Source organism: Neovison vison, chromosome 6 (genome assembly GCF_020171115.1).
Source record: "Neovison vison isolate M4711 chromosome 6, ASM_NN_V1, whole genome shotgun sequence".
Taxonomy (NCBI): Eukaryota; Metazoa; Chordata; class Mammalia; order Carnivora; family Mustelidae; genus Neogale; species Neogale vison.
Genome location: NC_058096.1, coordinates 122,957,185 through 122,982,647, shown reverse-complemented (window position 1 = coordinate 122,982,647; position 25,463 = coordinate 122,957,185). Strand labels below are relative to the sequence as shown.

At 40.8% G+C, this 25,463-nt stretch overlaps 1 protein-coding gene across 1 annotated transcript; it reads left to right on the top strand.

Annotated features, from left to right (window-relative positions):
* Positions 1-1,615: 1,615 nt before the first annotated feature.
* Positions 1,616-25,463, top strand: FBXO40 (F-box protein 40). The gene is made up of 6 exons (XM_044254827.1): positions 1,616-1,622; positions 3,781-3,889; positions 5,834-5,954; positions 7,288-7,407; positions 20,581-22,494; positions 25,199-25,463. Exons 1-6 carry the CDS (start codon positions 1,616-1,618, stop codon positions 25,412-25,414), a joined length of 2,487 nt encoding a protein of 828 aa, XP_044110762.1. The 3' UTR covers positions 25,415-25,463.

The window sequence follows — 25,463 nt, the reverse complement described above, 5'->3', positions numbered from 1 at the left end:
TTAATATAGCCACAGTAATCTTGATAACCAAAGTCATTTTTTCCCATCTTTAGGAACCTATACTGGAACAACCATATTCAGCAAATCTCTAGCTACTGTGTGTGTGAATGAACATTCTATTGGATTTTATTCCTGAATGCTATACACCTATTTTGGATTGTATATTGTGTTTGTGTATTTATGCTTGGGTTCATTGTAATTTCTCATGTTTTGGAATTGACTTGCTTTGAACACAAACTGTAAATAAAAAGAAATGGTTGAAAGAACAAAAAAGGATGTTGATTAGGATTAAACTGAAGTTGTACAGTTATTTGGAAGGGGAGATTAACATTTTTCTAGTATTTAGTAATTTATCTCAAGAATATAATATGCTTTCCTTTTTTAATTTCAATTTTTTAATTAAATTTTAGTTAACATACAGTGTAACATTAGTTTCGGAAGTAGAATTTACTGACTCATCACTTATATATAACACCCATCATCCATGGCAACAAGTGCCCTTCTTAATTCCCATCAACCATTTAACTCATCCCTCCGCCCACCCCCCCTCCAGCAAAACCTCAGTATTTTTCTCTATAGTTAAGAGTTTGTTTTCTGGTTTGCCTCTCTCTCTCTTCTTCCCCCTATGTTCATCTGTTTCGCATTCTGTATATTTTCAGGATCTTATATATAGGATCTTTTAAAATGCAATGTTGACATTTCATTTCTTATTTACTTTAAAACACATTTAATGGTTGCATCTTAATCTTATATTCTTCCAGCATACTGAAATGGCTTAAACAATGTTTTTTTTCCAGTGGATTTTTCAAAATGTACTTTTTCTTTTTTACAAATGACACTTTTGTTTTTTGTTATACTACTTATTTTTTATTCATATTTTGTTCCATTTGCTAAGTACAACAGTACAATGTTGCACAGTACCTATGTTAGAGGACATTTTTGCCTTTATTTATTTTAATAGCTATGCTCTTACTGTCTTTTCATAAGTATTTATCCTTTTTGAAGCAGAGCTCTTTCGGTCAACGAAATACCTTCTATTCATACCTTGACCAAAGTTTTATCAGAAATGACTGTTGGAATGCAAGTTGGCGCAGCCACTTTGGAAAATAGTGTGGAGGTTCCTCGAAAAATCAAAATAGAGCTAACCTATGATCCAGCAATTGTACTACTGGGTATTTACCCCAAAGATACAGATGTAGTGAAAAGAAGGGCCATATGCACCCCAGTCTTCATAGTAGCATTGTCCATAATAGCCAAACTCTGGAAAGAGCCCAGATGCCCTTCAACAGACAAATGGATAAAGAAGATGTGGTCCATAGGTACAGTGGACTATTACTCAGCCATAAGAAAGGAAGAATCCCAGTTTTTGCATCAACATGGATGGGACTGGAGGAGATTATGCTAAGTGAAATAAGTCAAGCAGAGAAAGTCAGTTATCATATGGTCTCACTTACTTGCAGAATATAAGGAAGAGCATGGAGGACATTAAGAGAAGGAAGTGAAAAATGAAGGAGGGGAGAAATCGGAGGAGGAGAACAACCATGAGAAACTGTAGACTCTGAGAAACAAATTAAGGGTTTTAGAGGGGAGGCATGTGGGGTGATGGGTTGGCCCAATGACGGGTATTAAGGAGGGCACAGATTGCATGGAACACTGGGTGTTACACGTAAACGGTGAATCTTGGAACACTACACCAAAAACTAATGACGTACTGTACGGTGACTAAAATAACATAATAAAAATAATTTTAAAATATCAACAGCACCATTTACTACTAATAAAAATAAGACTACCAAATCCTTTCAAAAAAAGAAAGAAAAGAAATGACTAATTTTTAAAATTTTCTGTCATGTTTTGATCATGAAAATTTTCTGTTAATGTAGCTGATTATCTTAATAAAATCCTATTCTTTAAAATACAGAAAAGAGGGGCACCTGGGTGGCTCAGTGGGTTAAGCTTCTGCCTTTGGCTCAGGTCATGATCTCAGGGTCCTGGGATGGAGCCCCACATCAGGCTTTCTGCTCAGTGGGGGGCCTGCTTCCCCCTCTCTGCCTGCCTGTCTACTTGTGATCTCTCTGTCAAATAAATAAATAAAATTTTTTTAAAAAATAGAGAAAAGAACAATGAATACTGTAACAAATGCCCATAAGGTCACTGCAAAACAAAACAAAACCAAAAAATCCCCTTTTAACATATTAACACATTTTTCCAGGTGCTTTTTCCAACTTTATGCTCCAAGTAAATCACACAAGAAATATCTCTGTTCACAGATGGCATGATTTTATATATAGAAAATCCTAAGGAATCCATTAAAAAAAACTATTAGAACTAATAAAGAAGCTCAGCAAAGTTTCAGGACACAAGATCAACATGTAAAATTTTTATAATTTTCCATTGCTAGTTGCTCACCTCAAATAAGCTTACCTACATAGACATATATGCATGGAAGAATCTGGGGAAAAGGGAATTCAGTGTTTGTTAACTTCTCTAGAATTCAGTACCTGTTTTCAGGACACAGGTGCATATATTCAAATTACAACATTGGTGAACACTTGGTATGTGCTGGGCACCATTCCTGTGCTTTCCATGTATTAAAGCATTAATGTGTTAGCTTATCAACACATAGTCACAGAGAGTATTATCATTCCCTTTTCACAACTGAGAAAACTGAGGTAGAGAGTAGTTAAGTAACTTGGTCACATACATAGATTAGCAAAGCCAAGATTATGTATTTTCTTTCCTCAAAAGAGAGCTGAAAGAGTTTCTTTGAAGAGGAGGTAAAGAAGAGCACCAGGCTCAGAGCTACAAGAACCGAGTCAGGTGCTTGGGTGGTGCAGTCGGTTAAGCCTGAGACTGTTGGTTTCCACGCAGGTTGCAATGTCAGGGTTCTGAGACCTGGTACCGGTATTGGCTCTGTGCTCAGCAGGGAATCTGCTTGGAAGTCTGTCTCTCCCTCTGCCTGCCCTCCACTCTCTCTCCCTGTCTCTTTTTCTCTCTCTCCCTGTCTCTGAAATAAATAAATCTTAAGAAGGAAAGAAAGAAAGAAAGAAAGAAAAGATAAATAACTGAGTCTTTCCTCTCGCTCCTCCCTTAGCTAGCTGTGTGACTTTGGATGGACAATTTATTTCTCTAAAACTCTGGCTCTTCATCTATTGAAAGAAAAAAAAAAAAGGAAGTTGGACTAAGTGAAAGCTAAGGCTCCCACTAGCTCTTATTCTCTTACACCGGACTTATGTTGTGCCTGATTTCTGATTTACAAACCTTTCCTCTTTCCCAGACACGAGGGGAAAGAAGAGAGCCAGGAGAGGACAGCCACTTACTTGTCATGACAAGAAATAGGAGAAACAGAAACAGGACCGCATGTCGCTTGCACAAGTTGCTGCTTCAGCCAGTGATGGGTTTAGGTGAAAAGCATGGTTATAATTAGAGCGGCCTGAATGCTCCACCAGCCACAGTGAGCACAGCTGGATCTGCTGACTGCACGCACACGAGTCTGAGAGGCCACTCTGGCCTTGAAAATGATCCTTTTTAAATGGATTTTTCCCCCTTCCTCAAGGGAGAGAAAGCCTATTGATATAAAAGCTCACTTCCCTTCCGGCTTCCTCCTGCTAAACGCTGCCCCAATGGAGACCAAGTGTTGATAAATAAGGGGGAAAGAAAAAAAAATCGTAAGCTGAGCCTGGTCACATTGCCCCCTTGTGATATAGTTTTATTTTTAACTTCGAAACACTTGAACTATTTCTGCTGAAGTTTTCTCTGCTTCCCCTGCTTCCTCAACAGAACTCTGTCCTCTGCTGCAGCAGATGCACCCTAGCCACTTCCTGCGATCCCAGCCACACAGTCAAGGGACACAGGTGCAGCAGATGCTGACTCAGCCCGTGCAATCAAGGTAAGCTTTTTAAAGGGGAACAGGTGAACCAAGGGGGCGTTTGGAGTGGTGAACATGGAGATAGAGGCTGGGCTGTGCATCACCTTTTTGCTCTGAGCAAGAAGATGGTTAAGCAAGTTAGTTACCTATGGTGGGGAAAGCGGTTGGCTCTGAGAAAAAGACCCAGCCATATGGAAACTCTTGTTTTAAATCTAAAATGTTGGAGCAGGAAAAAATTACCTGCTTTCAGGCAGCTTACATTCTTTCTTTTACAACCAACAGAATGGGGCTATGTGAGAACTCTAAAGTTACACAGTAGTAATGGGGGCTTGGGGAGGGCAGAGGAGATGGTGAGGAGATAGGTGGAAGGGCTAGAAGCCAGGATTTCTATTTTTTAAACTCCAAATGCTGTGATTTTTCATGGATATACATTGACTGTGTTAACTGCAAGTCATTCTTGCGTGCACACCATTTTATGTACCTTAAATTCCAACCCCTGTGTCACGCTTCTGGTTAACGGGGCACAGTTATATTCATTGCATGCACTGTTTACACTTAGTCTGTAGAGCATAAGATCTGTTTTTCTCTAACAATATTCCCTAAATGCAGTTCTCTCCTTCCCAAATCTCTGGACTCCAAAATTCACCCAGAGAATAGAAGTGCAAATATTTTACAAATTGAAAAACTTACACAGGCTTTTGCATGCAAACCAAAAATTATTATAGGCCTGAAGCTTGTACATCCAGAGGGAAAAAAAGAAAATGATTAATGATACTTGAGGTATTGAAAGCTTTAAAATGTAGGTTATTTCTAGTTTTTAAAATAACTGCATAGTGTTGCATGCACAAATAAATTGTCAGGGATAAGTGAGCAGTATTTATTTTCTTGTTTTCCTCTGGGCCTCGCTTTAATGTTTATAGTTCAGCTAAGGACATCCTAGGAAGTAGCCTATGCAGCAAAAGGGATTCTGTACACTCTGAACTTTGCGGTCTACAGGCTAAAGCCACCAATGCCAAGTAAAAGGAGACCTACCCAGATACCCTAACTCCTGGATTCCTTCCTTCCTGCCTCTATAACCTCCACAGACATATCCCATAACTGTGCTGTGGATGTCTAGGTTATACTTATGCTGGTTTGCTAGGCACAGTGCATTAAATTAACTTCATTTAATTTTGTCAGGGTTTCCATGGCACCAAGGTCTTCAAGGTATATGCTGGGATGCTGTCCTAGTGAGACTGGGGCATGTTGATAAAGGAGAGCCAAGCAGACAGGCTGACTCACAGCTACCCCTAGATAATCTGGCTAATTAGCACTTTCTTGGCCAATACAAAATATTAATTTAAAATACTGATACTAATAACAGAAGCACCATATATGAGAATTAACTAGGATATAATGAAAATGCTGGAATCATTGCCTAGAAGCCCAAGATTATGGACCCAGATGTGGAAATTATCATCAGCCAACTGCTTATATTAAAATCTCGAGCAAAGGGATTGTTTTGGTATTTTACTTTTTGCATTTTCTTTCCTTAGAACTAAATATCATCATAGCAGGGGAACAATTTAACAATATATAATTAAAGTAACTAATTAATTGGCTGGGAAACAGATTAAGAGCTAAAGAATATCTCTGATCTTTAACTTTTGACCTTGTCACTTCCACTGAAGTTAAAGCTCAGGAATAAATAATTATCACCAGGGCCAACCACATGAGGAGGCAAAATAGTTAGTTGCTGACATCATGTGAAGGTTGCTGAAAGGGTCCCTTGCCTAAAAATATCTCCCTGACATCAACCCTGTTTGCCTACTAATTTTAAAATTATAGTAAAGAATGTTAAAGCTATTATCTGTTAATCCCATTCTCTTTTGCTTGTGTCAGTGATTTAAATATATTTGCTATATGCCTTCTCATGACCTTGTTGGCCGGTGACACTCAGGCTCCACCTCTTCCTCATTCTTCCAGGCTCTGCCCTATTTTGCCCTTGGTACCATCTAAGCTGCCCCCCATGCCCTTGGCCACCACCCCTACACAGGTAGTTCTGTGTGGCATGTGGTTTCCAAAGAATTCTCACTATTACATTAAGGTGAGAAGCAAAGGCAAGACACTTTACCTCTCTGCGCCTCAGTTTCTCTTGCAGTAAATGAAGAGGTTAAACTAGACACTTTCCTTTCAAAGGGAGGTCCTTTGACCATCAACTTTGCCTGGAGCATGTTATGGATGGGAAGACTCTCAGACCACACTCCCATTCTGCCCGATTAGAATCTGCATTTTAAAAAGATTGCCCAGGTGATTCCTATATATACGTTGAAGATTCAGGAGCTCCAGAGCAGAGGATCTGTGGTTATGCACCTGATCCAGACTTCTGATTAATGACTGCAAGCGTTTCGAACAAGTACTATAACCTCCTGAAAACAATTCTGGCAGCTGAGTGTCTATTATAAGTTGAACCCGAAGAAGTCTTTTCCATTCAGTTAATGCTCCATTCACCTAATAACATTGAAAACATTTCACTTTCTTCCTTAAAAAAAAAAAAAAAAACAAGCCCCAGGGGGTTGCCTAGGTGGTTCAGTGGGTTAAGGTTTGGAGTCCTGATTTCTACTCAGGTCATGATATCAGGGTCATAGGATTGAGCCCCACGTCCAGGTCCAGCTCATGCTGAGCATGAAGCCTACTTGAGATTCTCTCTCTCCTTCTCCCTCTACCCACCCAACCACACTTGAATTCATGTGCTTTCTCTCTATATATAAAGAAAAAAAAAAAAGCCCCAAGTTAGCATTCATTTGACATCATTACACTTTCCTCCTAAATTTGTTTCAAACTGGTCTCACAGCTCCCTCAAAATGCTTCTTTCTTTAGCGTTCTATTCAGTTTCATTCATTTCAATGCTATTGAATAAACATTCAGTGCTAGGAGCACCTTAGATATACTCACTCTCTCTGTCTCTCAGAAACTATTTTGTACATTCTTTGGGGAGCATTTTTGTTCTCCCTTGATATTCCAGTCAGAGCTCTTTTCCTGCCTGAACACACTCTCCTGGCCGGGTAATTTCTGCTTCATTTATGGCCTTCATCCCTGAGCACACCAGCCCAGCAACTTCCCTTTGGAGGAACTGATTCTGCAGCCCATCACAAAAAAGAAGCCAATTTCAACCGACACCTTCTTTTTTTTTTTCCTCTTAATGAACAGAATAATGTATGTAGGGAAACAATAAAAATGACAAACCTGCACCTAGGGAACAAAGATGCCTCAATCTGCCTCTGTGGCATCTGAAGGATCCTCCAGCCTGGATGCAGTACTATTTGAGTTCCTAGGAGCTGAAGGAATGAATGTGGTGAATACAAGGTGCCCAAGTGGGGTGAGTTCAGGGGGACTCACACTCTTAAAGGAGTAATAATTTTCTTAAATGGGGTTTGAAGATTATTAACCTGGCAGTGGAATATAAGATACATTGGAGTGAGGGAGAACTGGACATGGAAAGGCCAGCCAAAACCTGCATGAGTGATGCAATGGGAAGACAAAAAGACCTGGACGTGGAGGTGACCATGAGAATGACCTTCCTCTTAGGGGAAGGATGAACAACTGAGTGACCCTTTCCCTACTTTATCTCATTTGTCATAATCCTATGGGTTGTTATGAACTGCACTTTATGGATGAATAAATTAGCTCTAGGGAGATTAACTTGTCAAAAATTACATAGCTAACACATGAGAGTGTTCGTTAGTTTACTTTATATTGGGAGAGTCAGATAAGGTCTCTTATGGAGGTAATATATCAGCTGAAATCTGAAGAGCAAGAAGGAGCCCGTAACACAAAAAGGAAGGGGTGAATTTTGGTAGAAAGAACAAGCATAAAGGCCCTACACAGGAATAAGTGACAATGCTGGAGCAAAGTGCTCAAGGGTAAGGTGAGGTAGAGGAGGCCAGCAGTGGACCACATCGGAGGGGACACTCATGCAGGGCCTTGTGGACCAAGATAAGGAGTCAGAGTTTATTCCTTGTGATGGGAATCCACTGGAGATTCTAAGTGGGAATAGTGACCTAGTGTTAAAATTGTTGAACTCTTTCTCAAACTCCACATATGACTGGAATCATAGGGCATTTGTCTTTCTCTGACTGACTTATTTTGCTTAGTGTAATACAATCTAGCTCCATCCACATATTTCATATGGCAGGATTTCATTTTTTGATGACTGAGTAATATTCCATTGTGTATATATATTTATCACATCTTCTTTACCCAATTATAAGTTGATGGACATTTGAGCTCTAAAGGAGAAAAAAAAAAAAGGAGAGAAGGAAACAAGCCGTAAGAGACTCTTAATGTTAGAGAATAAGCCGAGGGTTGATGGTGGGAAGTGGATAGAAGATGGCCTAGATAGATGGGTGATGGGTATTAAAGAGGGCACTTGTTTTGATGAGCACTGGGTGTTGTATATAAATGACGAATCACTGAACTCTACTCCTGAAACCAATATTGCACTGTATGTTAACTAAAAATTTTTTTTTTAAAGTTGTTGAAATCACTCCTTCTTCTGGTGAATATAGATTACGGAGCACCAGATGGGAGGGGTGAGACTAATTATAGTCTTTTGCACCAGAGTGGATAAGGAATGATGGTGCTTGGACCCAGGCAGTGGTGGTAGAGATGGAAAGAAATGGACAGAAGTGCCCAATGCCCTTTGGGGACTTTCCCCAAGGCCTTCCTACCTAACTTATTCCAATGTAGGGCCCTGTGCTAGTTCTTTTGTGATTGGGAGCACAAAATCGACCAGCTTTTAGCTCAGTGGTTCTTAAACTTGAGTTTATGACAGCATCAGTTGGATGTAGTTGTTCTGATTCAATAGCTCTGATTTGGTAGGGCCCAATAATTTATATTTCTAACCAGTTCCTGGGTAATACTGACATTGTGGGTCAGGTTACCACACTTTAAAGGCCATTGTTCTAGCTGACTCTCCTTTTCATATTAACTTACTCCTTTCTGAGTGATCAACACAGCACCACAACCTGCATCAAATGTTCCTCCTTTGCCAGGTTCTTAATTATCCTCTATTTCTGTAAAGAAATATCCATCCTTTAAAGTCATGTACCTGGTCTTTCCATCTATTCATATTCCACTTAAACTGCATCCAGTGCAACCAGTAAAATCTAGATCTATGTAGATTTTTTTAAAATGCTGAAGTCTAAACTATATTATTTTGACTGCTATCTCCTCCATTCAGGGAAGCTTTAAGACATATTTTGGGGAGAGTGTTTTACAGTGTTTTGACCATAGACTTGGTTGAAGTTTATTTTTAAGAGGAGGGGATGTATTGCCTTTTCAGACAGGAAGTAAGAATTTAAAGATGAACATAGGAGCAAAGAAACTAAAGGAGGAAATAGCACCTGGATAAAAATATATGGTTTCAGGCATAGAATTTTGTCAACTTTTTCCACAGTGAAGAATTTCTATAATGTACATGCTTTAATTTAATAGATTTTCCAGTTTAAACTTCAGAATATGTATTATATTATAGATTTTAATCCTAAAAACTTTACTATCATATGGGTACTACCTCCAACGAAAAGCCATGGGACCTGGATACTTTTCATATTTCCTCTATCCAGATGGGGCACAATATGGGATGTGGCCCAGAGGAGAACAAACAAACAAAAAAAATCATCATGGGGATGAAGGTGCTTTCTATTAATTTCCTATGAATGAAGAATATCTAGCTCCTCTATAATCTGGAAATATTATAGATGTATATACCTTTCTGTGCCCAGCTGGAGGAAGAGAAGCTCTCCTCTGAGGGCTCTAGTCACGGGCTTGCTTTCTTCCCAAATCACAGGGATAGACCACATGTCTCTGTGGGTCTCTGAGGGATGCAGCATGATATACCAAAGAGTACAGGGTTTTAAACCAGATAAACTTAGGCATCTTTGTGTTCCATTGTAAATGGAAAGGGTAATACCCAGGTCTCATGGCCATCATGAGGATTAAATGAGATGTTATGTAAAGAACACGGTAGGAACTAAAATCTTACTACTCTTTCTCCCTGACATCCAAAATGTATAAAAATCACTCAATCTAGGACAGTCAGACAAACACTGTGGAGGATAAGGATCCAGTCCTTACACTGAAGTGGAGATTAGGAGAACAAGGCATCCTGTGTCACAAGATAACTGTAATTTGATCATCTTGGAGCAAGACCAAGTGGCTACAACCTAATATGATCAACCAAGTATCTATGTTTGTGTGGGACTAAGAGGTTTCCTGGGATCTGGAACTTTCAGAACTAAAACTAAGAGAGTCCCAGGCAAACCAGAACGATGGCCATACTGCTTACTCAGCAATAATTAGACAATAAAGAATTTGGATTGTCCTTTATCTCAGTGGGAACAAATTCCTGTAGATATACAACAGAAGGTTCAGATATGAGTCTTTATGCCTCCAAAGAGTGGTCTCCACTTACCGTGTCTTTCTGCTCAGCACATGTCCTCTCACAAAGTCACTTATTTGATGTAGCTCCAGAGCCTGGCAGAAGATCTTTAAATAGCATCATTAAAAACAAAACAAACATAAACAGCATCTTTGTTGCCTATGTGCATTGTTTTTCTTTTCTCTTAAAGGAATATTGTCAGATAACTTCGAAGACGTGGAGAGCAACAGGGCTCCACCACAAATGTTTCCAACTTCAATAGCACTGTTCACAAGAACCTTTCTTTGTAATGCTGAAGGATAAGAACTGATTGGTCTTCGAGTTCTTCGCCACTGTCCCTCCAGCCAGACATATCCCTGCAGCTGGGACAGAGTTCTCTCTACACAAACAGAATACACAGAACAAGCTAGACCTGCTTTTCCCTTCCCAGAAACTATCTCAACTTTGTGGCAGAACCAGGCTGGCAAATAAGAAGTTGGACTTTCCTGCTGCTGGTAGCTTCTTTCATGTAGCCGTACTCTATTTGCAACCTAACTCTTCTTTCTCACTTAAAACCCAGTGCAGGGGGATGCCTGGGTGGCTCAGTGGATTAAGGCCTCTGCCTTTGGCTCAGGGCATGATCTCAGGGTCCTGGGATCGAGCCCCAAATTGGGCTCTCTGCTTAGCAGGGAGCCTGCTTCCCCTCTCTCTCTGCCTGCCTGTTTGTGATATCTCTCTCTCTCTCTCTGTGAAATAAATAAATAAATAAAATATTTAAAACAAAACAAAACCAGTAGGGGAGTCTGAATCATCCAGAATCCATCTTTACTCATGAGTGTCTTTTATGCATAGAAAGCAGATGAGCACATTCTCCCAGCCAGGGTACAGGCCCTGCTAATATTGGAACATGTGTTTAATGGCTTTCCTCTCCCCTCTAAGCAAATACCACATTTTGAATGGCAAGTGTCCCATTGCACAACTAAAATGCCACATTTGTTCTGACAAGAGCTCTTTGGGGAACCGCCATGAGCAATGGCATTGTTAGCATTGTTCTTAATCTTGAGGCAGCATTCAAGGTTATTGCTCACCCTTTCCATTACATCAGGACACATGGTCCTGACTCTTCACTCTCTGGTCTCTCCTTCTCTGGCTTTACTTCTCCTTACTGTCCTAGTGGTCATATTTAGCTATGTACTTCATGGCTCAGATGCCTATTCCATGTTCTTCTTTCCCCATTTATGGCTTCCTCTCTCACTTTTAAGTGACTGATTCTCAAATCTGCATCTTCCCATTCTACCCACCTCTTTCCATCCACATGATCTGTCATCACCTTAAGCAAACTTGTATTAAACTTATGGGGCTCATCTCCCCCCTAAAAAACCGATTCCTTCTTCCGACTTCTATTTTTCTCAGAACTAAATGATTCAAAATCTTGGCATTGAATCTGACTCCTCTTTTTTTTTTTGCTATATCCAGCTGGAAACAAAAATTCTGTGATTCCCTTGCGATGCCTGCCCTCGGCCTCATCCTGTATAGCTCCACTACCATCAGTCCAACCCCCGCAGCTTCATTGCATTCTCCACGAAGCAGTTTCTTGCTCTGTCCTTCCATGCCATCACTCCACAGTATTAAATGGTCCTTTACTGAGCACCAAATAATTCCATATGTGTTAGCCTCATATTTATAAATTTTCACAGCAAGTCCTCAGTGGACTTTTCCCCCCACGTGTGATCAATCTGGGATATAGCAGAAGCCTAACTGAATGTTCAGTTTTATGTTAGAAGGTCCAGGAGCTAGACTCCTGCGTCCGAAAGACGTCATCTTTCCCTATCTTATTCCTCCGTCTCAGTCCTGCCCTCACAGCCCTCCCCTCTGCTCAATTCCCTCTCTGGATTTAACACCTTCATTTATCTTTTCCTGGGCCCTGAATCTGCTTGTTGTTCTCACTTGTAACTTCTTACTTGCCTCCTGATTCAAGCTCTTAGGGATATAGGACTATCTGCCACAATCCCTCTTTCACACTCAGTAGTTCCAGTGCGTAAGAATCAGATGGGTAATGTGTTAAGGACGTGAATTCCAGACGTCCCTCATTTAACCCAGAGACGCAGTCAGCCTAGCAGTGCTGTCGGATACAACTTTCTATGCAGATGGAAATGCTCTATGCGTGTTGTCCAATAGAGTAGCTACTAACCATATGTGACACCTGAAACTTGAAAGGTAGCTAGTATGACCAAGAAACTGAATTATTAGTTTTATTCCATTTTTATTAAATTTAAATAGCCATAGTGGCTGCCATTTTTATAGTGCAGATTTATAGATTTAACACACATGACAGCTGATTCTACTGAGCACAGGTGTTTAAGAACTACTTAAATAAGCAGTCCAGGTGATGTTTATTCTCCCTTACTAGCACACTGCAGATAGTCAGCAAATGTTTGTTGAAGGAATGGATGAACAAACGAATACAAGAACAAATCAGAATATGATTTCCTTGAGACATAAGGCTGTCTCTTCTGGAAAAAATAGTTGAGGGGACTTTTCCAAATTGAAAGAGTTTAAGAAGACTTACCAACCAAATGTAATAAATTGGCATTAAATGTATTCTGGCTCAAAAGTTAAATTTTTTTTTAAAATATAAAAGACTCATATGGATTTAGGAAGGACAAGATGGCGGGGAAGTAGGAGGAGGCTCCGTTTCAACCTGTACCCTAAAGTGAGCTGATTACCTACCAAAGAACTCCCATCACCCATGAAATCAGCCTGAGATCAGGATTATACACGTCTGGATCTCTACAGGGGCAGAAGACGCCAGTGGGCAGGTAAAGCAGAGTGGGAACGTCAGACTGATATCGGAAGATAAACAAAAGGGGGAGGGAGCCACCAGAGGCAACCGATTGGAAAGTAATACCCCTAATACAAGAGGGCCCTGCATCTGGGGACCAGCATTAACTTGGAGACTGGTTGAAAGCACTCCAAAAGAGCAAAGGATCGCGGGGGGAATGTTGTGGGAATCGGAGTGGCTAGGGACAGGGGCTTAAGTCCCTGGACCAGGACAGCCTCCCCTGGCACTGAGCCAGAGAGAGTGCATCGGAGAAACCAGGTCTTGGTCCCTGAGCCGCCAGCGCGCCCAAGAACGCATGGGGTCCAGCTCCTGTGAGGGGCTGGGAGCCTCACCAGAGCACCGAGCCGTGATAACAGAGCCTGAGACCCGCATGCTCCTCACCCTCCCCTGAGAGAGGTGCTCGAAGGCCTAGCCTTGTGCTCTCCCACCGAGCCACTGTATCAGAGCCTAAGATGCACTCGCGACCTACACTCTACCCTGAGAGAGGTGCGTGCAAGCCTGGCGCTCTTAGACCCAGAAAGACCAGGCACTCCCAGCCCGGGCCAGCGGGTAAATCTCAGTGTGCAATCGCTGCTTGGAACCTCTCTGGCAGTCTGGAGCTGCCCAGACAGCATCCGCTGCCATGGTTTTGGGTACAAGCAGAAGATCCTGCATCGCCAGGGTCCGCGACTCAGAACCTGCTCTGCCAGTGGCCAAGGGGGAATTTATATGGCCTCTGCAGCACCCACAGGAGAGCAGACTGAGGCTTCTCTCTGAAAAGGAGGTCAGGGTGCAGTTTGCTTTCCTCTAAACCTACAAAAACCATCAAAAGCGGTCAAGGCGAGAGGGAAAAAAAAAAAAAAAAAAGTGAACGTAAAAAACTCCAGAGAACAAAAGCCTGAAAAAATCGGTTTCTTCAGAGCCCACCCCCTTGAGGGGGGCAGGAGGACTTAACTCAGGGAACATCATTGACTGAAAACCCACCTGGCAGGCCCCTCCCCAAGAAAACTAACCAGGAAAGAAAAAAAAAAGACTACAAGAGAACAACCACCACTACTTCATAGGACAATCTTTATTTTTAACTCATTCCCACTGGTTCAATTTTAACTCGTTCCCATTCTGGTTCTTTATTTATTTATTTATTTATTTATTTATTTATTTATTTATATAGATAATTTTTTAACCTATTTACCATCCCAGAGAGATGTCCAGTACATCAAATTCCATAATAACCTTCTAACCTGAACTTTTTGATACATACACCTGTGTTTTTCTTTTCCATTTCTATTTTTAATTTTTTTTTAAATTTTAGTTTAGTTTAGTTTATTCCTTTTTTATTTTTATTTTCTAATATTCATATAGAGTTAAACTTCAAGGTAATCCCCTTTCCCCAATCAATGCTACCCCTATAGGTAAACCAATTTTTAATCCCCCTTTATCTTAGGAAAGTTGAGTCCTTTAACAAAGATATCAAGATACATACAGGAAGAATCAAAACAACCTTCCTCACCCACACTGAGAATTTATAACCACTCTCCCATCTTTTTCTTTCGCCAGTGTTTCTGTTTTTGTGTTTGTCCTGATAGTATATAAATCTTACACTTGGGGTTCTTTTTGACGAGGTTCTTCCTTTATTTGCTTATATATTTATTTTTTCTATGTCATATACTTTTATCAGTCTTTTTGTTTGTCTGGTTTTGTTTGTATACTTCATAAATCTTACCTTGGGGCCCATTTGGGCTGAACCTTCTCTTTTATCTTCCCCACCCCCCTTTTTTTTTCCTGTATCTCTCTCTCTCTTTTTTTCTTTTTCTTTTCTTTTTTCTCTCATTTGGGTGGGGAATCCTGATTGCTCAGAAGCGTTCCAGGGAACACCTTGACTGCACCATGGTCGATACATCCATCTACATCCGTTCAGTCATCTCTCACCAAAATGACTAGGAGGAGGAATGCCCAACAGAAGGAAAATACAGAGGATGGGCCTTCTGCAACAGAGCTAATGGCTATCAACATAGACAATATGTCGGAAAGAAAATTCAGGCTAACAATTATCCAGGCAATAGCTAGGTTGGAGAAAGCCATGGATGACCAAACAGAATTGATTAGGGTAGAACTGAAAGCTACTAGGGATGAGGTTCACAATGCTCTCAATGAGTTCCAATCTAATCTAAATTCTCTCAAAGCTAGGATAACTGAGACAGAGGATAGAATTAGTGATCTGGAGGACAAACAGATAGAGAGAAAGGATCAGGAGGAAGCCTGGAACAAACAGCTTAGAAGCCATGAAAACAGAATCAGAGAAATAAATGATGCCATGAAACGTTCCAATGTCAGAATTATTGGAATCCCTGAAGGGGAGGAGAAAGAAAGAAGTCTAGAAGATATAGTGGAACAAGTTCTTCATGATAATTTTCACAATCTCGCAAATGGAACCAGCGTTCATGTGCTAAAGGCTGAACGGTCTCCACCCAAGATTATAGATTCCAAAAAAACATCAAGGCACCTGATAGTCAAATTGAGGAATCATAATTGTAGATACAATCTCTTGAAAGCTGCTAGGACAAAGAGGCTCCTTACTTAACAGAGGAAAGCCCATCAGAATAACATCAGACCTGTCCACAGAGACCTGGCAAGCCAGAAAGGGCTGGCAAGATATATTCAGGGCACTAAATGAGAAGAACGTGCAGCCAAGAATACTTTATCCAGCAAGACTGACATTCAAAATGGATGGAGAGATAAAGAGTTTCCCAGACTGGCAAGGCTTAAAAGACTATGCAACCACCAAGCTGACACTGCAGAAAATATTAAGGGGGGTTCTATAAAAGAGGAAAAATCCCAAGAATAGCATTGAACAGAAATATAGAGACAATCTACAGAAAGAAAGACTTCAAAGGTAACACGATGTCAATAAAAACGTATCTATCAATAATCACTCTCAATGTGAATGACCTAAACGTGCCCATAAAACGACAGGGCCCATCCATATGTTGTCTACAAGAGACCTATTTTGAACCTAAAGATACACCCAGACTGAAAGTGAAAGGATGGAGAAGCATCTTTCATGCCAATGGGCCTCAAAAGAAGGCTGGGGTAGCGATTCTCATATCAGATAAATTAGATTTTAAACTAAAGACTGTAGTCAGAGATACAGAAGGACACTACATCATTCTTAAAGGGACTATCCACCAAGATGACCTAACAATTGTAAATATCTATACTCACAATATGGGAGCAGCCAATTACATAAGAAAACTGTTAATCAAGATAAAGAGTCATATTGATATGAATACATTAATAATAGGAGATCTTAACACACCCCTCTCAGAAATAGACAGATCATCAAAGCAGAAAATCAATAAAGAAACAAGAGCATTGAATGACACATTGGACCAGATGGACCTCATAGATATATACAGAACATTCCACCCTTAAACAATAGAATACTCATTCTTCTCTAGTGCACATGGAACCTTCTCAAGAATAGACCACCTACTGGGTCACAAATCAGGACTCAACCGATACCAAAAGACTGAGATTATTCCCTGCATATTCTCAGATCACAATGCTTTGAAACTGGAGCTCAATCACAAGGAAAAGTTCCGAAGGAACTCAAACACCTGGAAGCTAAAGGCCACCTTGCTTAAGAATGCTTGGATCAACCAGGAGATCAAAGAAGAACTGAAACAATTCATGGAAACCAATGAGAATGAAGACACTTCGGTCCAAAACCTATGGGATACAGCAAAGGCGGTCCTAAGGGGGAAATATATAGCCATCCAAGCCTCCCTCAAAAAAATTGAAAAATCCAGAACACAGCAGCTGTCTCTACACCTTAAAGAACTGGAGAATCAGCAACAAATCAAACCAACCCCACACATAAGACGGGAAATAATCAAGAATAGAGCAGAGATCAATGAGGTAGAAACCAGAGATATAGAACATATCAATGAAACTAGAAGCTGGTTTTTTGAAAGAATTGAAAAGATCTATAAACCATTGGCCACACTAATCCAAAAGAAAAGAGAGAAAGCCCAAATTCATAAAATTATGAATGAAAAGGGAGAGATCACAACGAACACCAAGGAAGTAGAAACAATCATCAGAAGTTATTACGAACAGTTATATGCCAATAAGCTTAGCAACCTAGATGAAATGGATGCATTCCTGGAAAACTATAAACCCCCAAAATTGAACCAGGAAGAAATTGACAACTTGAATAGACTGATATCTAGTAACGAGATTGAAGCAGTGATCAAAAACCTCCCAAAAAACAAGATCCCAGGACCTGACGGATTCCCTGGGGAATTCTACCAAACTTTCAAAGAAGAAATAATGCCTATTCTCCTGAAGCTCTTTCAAAAAATTGAAGCAGAAGGAAAACTTCCAGACTCTATTTAGCCAGCATTACCCTGATCCCCAAACCAGGCAAAACCCCACCAAAAAGGAGAATTTCAGACCAATATCCCTGATGAATATGGACGGTAAGATTCTCAACAAGATCCTAGCAAACAGGATCCAACAGCACATTAAAAAGATTATCCACCATGACCAGGTGGGATTCATCCCTGGGCTACAAGGATGGTTCAACATTTGCAAATCAATCAGTGTGATAGAACAAATTAATAAGAGAAGAGAGAAGCCTCTCAATTGATGCAGAAAAAGCATTTGACAAAATCCAGCATCCATTCCTGATTAAAATGCTTCAAAGTATAGGGATAGAGGGAACATTCCTGAACTTCATAAAATCTATCTATGAAAGACCCACAGCAAATATCATCCTCAATGGGAAAAAGCTTGCAGCCTTCCTGTTGAGGTCAGGAACACAACAAGGATGCCCACTCTCACCACTCTTGTTCAACATAGTATTACAAGTCCTAAAAATATAAAATACTTTTTGGCATTCTGGGGACAATTTGATAAATTTGAACACAGGTAGCATATTACACAATATTAGGAAATATCTTTTAGTTTTCTTAGGTGAGATAATGTTATTGAGGTTACAAAGGAAAATGTCTTTAATCTTAGGAAATACATGCTGAAATACTTAGGGATGAGGTGTCATTAAAACAGCAACTTATTTTTAAGTGGTTTGACAAAAACTGGGTGCGTGCACGTGTGTGTGTGTATGTTTGTGTGTGTGTGTGTGTGTGTGTGCGTGTGTGTAGAGAGAGGGAGAGAGAGAAAGCAAAAGTGGCAAAATGTTAACTTTTGGATCTAGGTAGAATACCTGGGTATTCATTATATACATTCTTTCACCTTTCTTATGTATTAAAAATTCTTTAGAAAGTTGAAGGAAAAATCATCCACAATGAACGGACAGATTCTAAAGTAAAATAAAATAAAATTTCAAAATACTGCATTTTCTGACTTTTGGGTGCTAACACCAGCTCACCCAGCCACCCCACCCCTCTCCATCCCAGACTGACACAAGGCTGACGTTATGCTACAAATTCCCTAGACCAGGTGTTGCATGCTGGCAAGCTACACAGATCCTATGTAACTTGCGTACATGTTTTTCCTTGGCTCAAATAGAGGGTTTTCTTTAGAAAAATTCAGTTAGTTGCCAACTTGAAAATTCCAAGAATTTCTATGTTGATACATTATATAACAAAAATTTTGCAATATACTTAAATATAAAATACTTATTTCATAATAGCAAACATGCATAGGTGATGTCTATGAGACAAGTACCATTGTAAGAGTTTTAGGTATATAAATCATTTACTCCCCACAACAGCACTATGAGATAAGTATTATTATTGTAATCTGTTTACAGATGAGGAAAATGATGAACAAGGACATTAAGGAACTTTTTCAGTTTTACAACTACTGATTCCTAGTGCTGGGTTAAATCTTGTATAATCTGCCTCCTAACCACTATACTATATGACCACTCACAAAACTCTGCATCTCCAGTTTCTCTGGAAAAATCAGATGATCTGGTAACATATTCCCACATGGAACCAAATGACCAGAGCCAAGGAGCTAGATTCTCCTGAAGGCAGGGCATCTTCTCTTCTGCTTGCTAGAATCCCATCCGGCCCTCTTCTGGGTCCTTGAGGTCTGACCCCTGCTCTAGCCATGGCACACCTAAATTTACCATGTTGAAGGACAGATGGTAGATATATCACAGATACTTGTACACTGCCCCAACCTGGATATCAGGTTGTAGGCATGAAGCTCTAGTGGGAGAGAAAGCTAGAAGGTTAACCTGGGCCAGAAGAGCATGTGGCAATGATAGGATGTATGGATGGGTGGAATGTCAGGATAAGTGTTGATAAACAATGGAGAATATTACAAGAAACAGAAGGCACATATCCCATGGCTGTTAAGATGCCCATCAGAAGGCAGTGTAGGTCAGTGAGAAGAGTGTGAGCTAGCACGGCCCAGGATTCCATCGCTTAGCAGCTCTATCACCTTGGACAAGTTACTTAACTTCTCCAGCTTCCATTTCCTGGACTATAAAGTGGGGCAATGACATTTTATCTCCAGGTGGTGAAAGGATTTAAATAAGAGTATGCAAAGTCTCTATGACTCCTGTTCATATATATAACAAAAATACTTTTCTTACTAATCATTAATATTTTCATGTTTTTCCCTAGATTTACAAAGCAAGAAGAAACTAGGAAGCTATGGTAAGTACCAGGTGATTATTGGATCTTCATCTTTCAAGGGTCCAGATCTGGCTGGCTTCATCTGACCTGTAGCCCAAACAGCTGGCAAATTTGCCCTTATGGTTGATGATATTTATTGACTTTGGGCCAAACCAGAGATGATAGAGCAGAATCTAGAAGAAATTGACATGGAGTAGGGGAAAACCAGGGAGCTGAGAAAGATTTGTGAGCAAAGATTTTTAGTAAAACTTTAAAAATGAAAAGCCCAAATATCCAGCAATACACTAAGTGGCTGACAATTCCTTCCTTCAGCAAACTGAGTACCTATGATGGTCCACGTGCTGGGGATGCAGATGTGAACAAAACTAGACATGGCCCGTGTCTTCCCAGCACTGGATAGATAGCTGGTTAAATGAATGACAGCACACTCACTCTGGAATGTTACACTATCATTAAGAAGACAGTTTGCAAACAATCGATAAAACAGTGTGATCTCATGTTATAATAGAGAGTTACAAAGCAGGGTGCAGAACTGTATTTATAGTATTAACTGGGTCATATAAATCACCCATAATCTATAACTCAAAACAATTATCAACAGTGTAGTCCATTATATTCAGGTTTTTCTTTTTCTATTCTAAACACATCTACTATATTCATAGAATAAACTATTAGAAAATGAAGAAGAGTGTTATTCTTGGGTTGTGGGATTATGAGTGCTTTTTGCTTTTTTCTCTATGATTTTCTAGATTGTCGAAGGTTCCTATAATAAGGATGTATAAAGAGGAAATAAGTCAATTAAAACATAGTCACAGTCATGCATAGGACTTCTCTTCCCCATTTATTTTCTCTTTCTCCTTGCTGTTGGTTTCTCTAGGGCAGGGCACGCAGGCCTCTACCTGGGCAGCACAGGCATTGTGAGAAATGCTTCAACCGTCACTGCCACATTCCTGTGGAGCCTGATGTCTCCTGTCTGGTGATAAACTGTCACCTGTCCTGTGGTGCCACCTTCCACATGTGCAAAGAGGCAGAGCATGAGCTCCTCTGCCCTCTGGAGGAGGTTCCATGCCTCAACTCTGAATATGGCTGTCCGCTTTCCATGTCCCGCCATAAGCTGGCCAAGCACTTACAAGTGTGCCCCGCCAGTGTGGTCTGCTGCTCCATGGAGTGGAATCGCTGGCCGAATGTGGACTCTGAAACAATCCTTCATGAGAACATCATGAAAGAGACCCCCAGTGAGGAGTGTTTGGACACAGCTCTTGCCCTGCAGGACCAGAAGGTCCTTTTTAGATCTTTGAAAATGGTAGAACTTTTCCCAGAAACTAGAGAGCCCACTGAACAGGAGCCTACTATGAATGGTGAAGCTAGCTGGGAGGAAATGGGAGGAGCAGTGGGTGGAGCAGAAGCCAGTTTGGTACCACATGGAGGCCTATCCGCAACTAATGGAGAGATGGTAGAACTGAGTCAAGAAGAACGAGAGGTGTTAGCCAAAACCAAAGAAGGGATGGACCTGGCCAAGTTTGACAAGTGGGAAAATATATTCAGCAAAGAGCATGCAGCCTCTGCTTTAACAAGCTCATCAGTAGGCTGTGAGAGTAAGAGTGGGCACAACCCAGGGAAAGAACAGTTTTCTAGCAACAATAACATGGTAGGAGAGGAGACTTTCAAAGAGAAAAAAGCACAGGATAAACAGAAGCAGCAGGACTTTCATGCAGCCCTGGAAACAACAGGGCTTGCGCCTTGGCAAGATGGTGTTCTGGAAAGACTGAAAACAGCTGTGGATGCAAAGGACTATAATATGTACCTGGTGCACAATGGGAGGATGCTTATTCACTTTGGTCAGATGCCTGCTTGCACGCCTAAGGAGAGAGACTTTGTTTATGGCAACCTTGAGGCTCAGGAAGTGAAGACTGTTTACACCTTCAAAGTTCCTGTGAGCTACTGTGGGAAGCGGGCTCGTGTTGGAGATGCTATGTCGAGTTGTAAGCCAAGTGAACACAAGGCAGTAGACACTTCAGATTTAGGGATCACGGTGGAGGACCTACCCAAATCAGATCTCATTAAGACCACCCTCTTGTGTGCTTTAGAAAGAGAACTTAAAGGTCATGTCATCTCTGAATCCAGGAGCATTGATGGACTGTTCATGGATTTTGCTACACAGACATACAATTTTGAGACAGAACAATTTTCCTCTGGGACAGTGCTGGCTGACCTCCTAACCAATGCCAACCCAGGAGGGCTCCATGTGGAACTCCACAGTGAGTGTGTGACCAGGAGACACAACAAGAGCAGCTCTGCCTTCACTTTCACTTGCAACAAATTCTTCAGGAGGGATGAATTCCCCCTACATTTCAAGAATGTCCACACAGACATTCAATCATGTCTCAATGGCTGGTTCCAGCATCGATGCCCTCTCGCCTACTTGGGGTGTACTTTTATTCAAAACCATTTCCGTCCCCCTGGGCAAAAGGCAAAAGTGATCTATAGTCAGGAGCTTAAGACCTTTGCCATCAAGCCAGAGGTTGCCTCAGAGCTGAGTGAGAGAAAGAAGAACAACCATCTCTCAGGTCATGGAGGAAAAAGCCAGAATTGTCTAACCAGTCTGCCCCTGGAAGTTTTGCAGTACATTGCTGGGTTCTTGGACAGCATCAGCCTGTCCCAGCTTTCCCAGGTGTCTGTGCTGATGAGAAATATCTGTGCTACTTTGTTACAAGAGAGAGGGATGGTCCTCCTGCAGTGGAAGAAGAAGAGGTATTCTCATGGAGGCACCTCCTGGAGAGTCCACAGAGAGGCAAGTAAACCCTCATTCATTCATTCATTCATTCATTAAACAACTATTTAGTAAGAGGAAAATAAGTTTGTCTCAGACGATATTTGAGCCAAATATCATTTCTGTGTGGCAAGCAATGTACTAGGCACTGGCATTGCACTAGGTTCCTGGGAAGAAGACATAATCCTTGAACTCAAGGAGGTCATTCTGATGGAGAAGATAGACCTATAGACATATAAATGACAATACAGATAGTCATACCTGTTTATCTCTGTGTATATGTCCTGGGTAACTTCTGTTTGCTCACGTGATTCGTTCTCCAACCCTGTCCACTATGATCAGTCCCCCAGGAGTGATTTCTACAGACTGCCTCAATCAACAACCTTGCCATCCAGCTTCCAGCTGGGCAAATCTACTGCAAGTGTGTCAGTGGAAATGGAGGGAGAAGACTGAGTTGACAAATCTATTCTTCTGGCTTCCTCCTTGCATGCATCCTCCCTTTTTCCCCTCCATGACACTAGCACTGGCCATGTCCCTCTACTGAAGATGACTATATCAAGTGACTCTCTCCACACAATTACTCATTCTTGGTTCCAATGACCTCCTTTCTTCTTTCCTTTCAGGCCCAGGGTGTTACACTCCAGATTGTTACTAGCCTGGGTACTGCATTATATCTGTGGCTTACCTACACCCTGCCCAGACATTTGCATAGCGTTATTTTTTAAAATTTTCTTCAATTTACCCAATTTAAGTGTGCCATCTGTTTCCTGCCTTGGAGTCTGATACAGTATGCCAACAAATTCTCCACAGTCCCATATCAACTAATTTAAAAAACAACAAACTGTTTTTGCCTTTGTTACAGACATTTTGAAATTCTAAAATAATCTGGTCCACCTGGTTCAAATATCTATTTACTTTCTCAAAAAACTCTGCTATATAAATCAAAGAGTCATTCTCTTTGGAAAAATCTTATTCCTTTTTCCTAATCTTACTGAACTGCATCATAACTTCTATCAGCTTATATCATACAAAAGTGAAACTCCTAATTCATTACTTATGAGATGCCCTTGGCATCTTTCCCATGGTAAATATGTGGTAATATGAACTACAAACTGATGATACCCATTTAGATCAATAATTCCATAATCACACTATAGAATTTCTTCCCAAAATGTGGGTGTGTGCAGAATGGCCCTGGAGAGTTAGAGTTGTTTACACCTATTTTCACTGATTATGTCTAAAACATCTTATATGTTTTCCATTATTTATTCCCTGAGCAATCTTCTTCAAAAAATAATTGTCAGACTCTCCTTCATGTAGCCAGGCCTGCATCCATGTGTTAAACACTGACTGCCACCCATCCACATGTTAGGGATAAACATGAATAAGACTGAGATCCTGCCCTCAGGAACTGTATGGTATAGAACTATCTAATATCTTCCTCTATAAAATCAGATGCAAATAATTTACATATTAGAAATTTCATTATTTTTTGGCTCATGTTTGTTCCCTATTCAGTAATTGCTGACCACTCCTGAATATCATTTGAGACAAACTAATTTTCCTTTAGAAAGGAAAACAGAGAATTTTAGTTGGAGCTCAAGAATGCTTATATTAAAATGCCTTTTTTTTTAAAGTGAAAACAGAAATAGTTCTAAGATCCCTGGAAACACTTTTCTTATATTGGAACAATGATAATAAACTGAGGGTAAAGTGTCAAGTTGAAAGGGTATCAGGTTTTGTCTACCCTGACAGCCGGATTTTAAGATTAGTGACTTTGCCGCCACATCCTAGGTGGAAGGGCAAAAAGGGGTTTTTGTACCAGACACTTGGGTTTCTCCTGAGGTTTCTGTTCTAGTGTGGCTCTTCTTAGTTAGGATACTTTTAGTTTTAAACAACAGAAAACCAACTTAAAACAGCATCAATAATAAAGGGAACTGTCGTCCAAAGGCAATGACTCAGGTAAAGTTTGATCTGGCCACTCAAAAATGCCCCCAAATGACCTATTTACTTTCTATTTCTTACCTCTACTTCCTCTCTTATGGCTCCATTCTAAAACACAGCTCTCCTTTGGTGGTCCCTGGGGGCTGCCAGCAGCTCCTAAGACTGAAGTTCCCCAGCTAAAGTAGAGAGGGGAAAAAGGGAACCCGCTTCTTGATATCTCTAGCAAAAGTCCTAGGGTAGGGCGCCTGGGTGGCTCAGTTGGTTAAGCGACTGCCTTTGACTCAAGTCATGATCCTGGAATCCCGGGATTGAGTCCCACATCAGGCTGCCTGCTCGGCCAGGGAGTCTGCTTCTTCCTCTGACCCTTCCCCTTCTCATGTTCTCTCTCTCTCATTCTCTCTCTCTCAAATAAATAAATAAAATCTTTTAAAAAAAAATAAAAGTCCTAGGGTAGAGTCCAATTGATGCAAATTGTCTTGATTTAAACCATGTGTCTTTGTAGAGCAGATAGCTGTCGCTGTTGGGAGGGGGTGGGTGTGTGTCTACAGCAGAGTGCTGTAGGCATTCCCACATAATTATATGGCTGGCTGGGAAGATAATCAATTGGAAGGGTGATCTAGGAATTGAATATTGACGAAAGAGTTAGCAAATGTCTGCAGCAGCTAAACACTCTCTGGAAGCTAAGAACATGAAGAACAGGAAGGTATGACACTCTTTAAATAAAGCCAGCCTAAGGGTATTGCCCCAGTGTTCACTTTTGAACTTCCTTATTTCCTAACAGATCTGGCAATTCAGCAGCCTCTTCTCCAAAATCAAGAGCTGGGAGTTTAATGAAGTTGCCTCCATGGCTGAACACCTGAAGGCCTGTCCTTTCAACGTTGTAGAGCATAAGACGGACCCAATTCTTTTGACCAGCATGTGTCAGGTCCAGGAGCAGGCCCGAGAGAGCTTAGTTACCACCTTTAGAGACAGACCACGAGGTAGACACACCTGCTAAAGATTCAGATGCCACCATTCTTGGGTTTACTGAAAGTAGGACAGAGTGA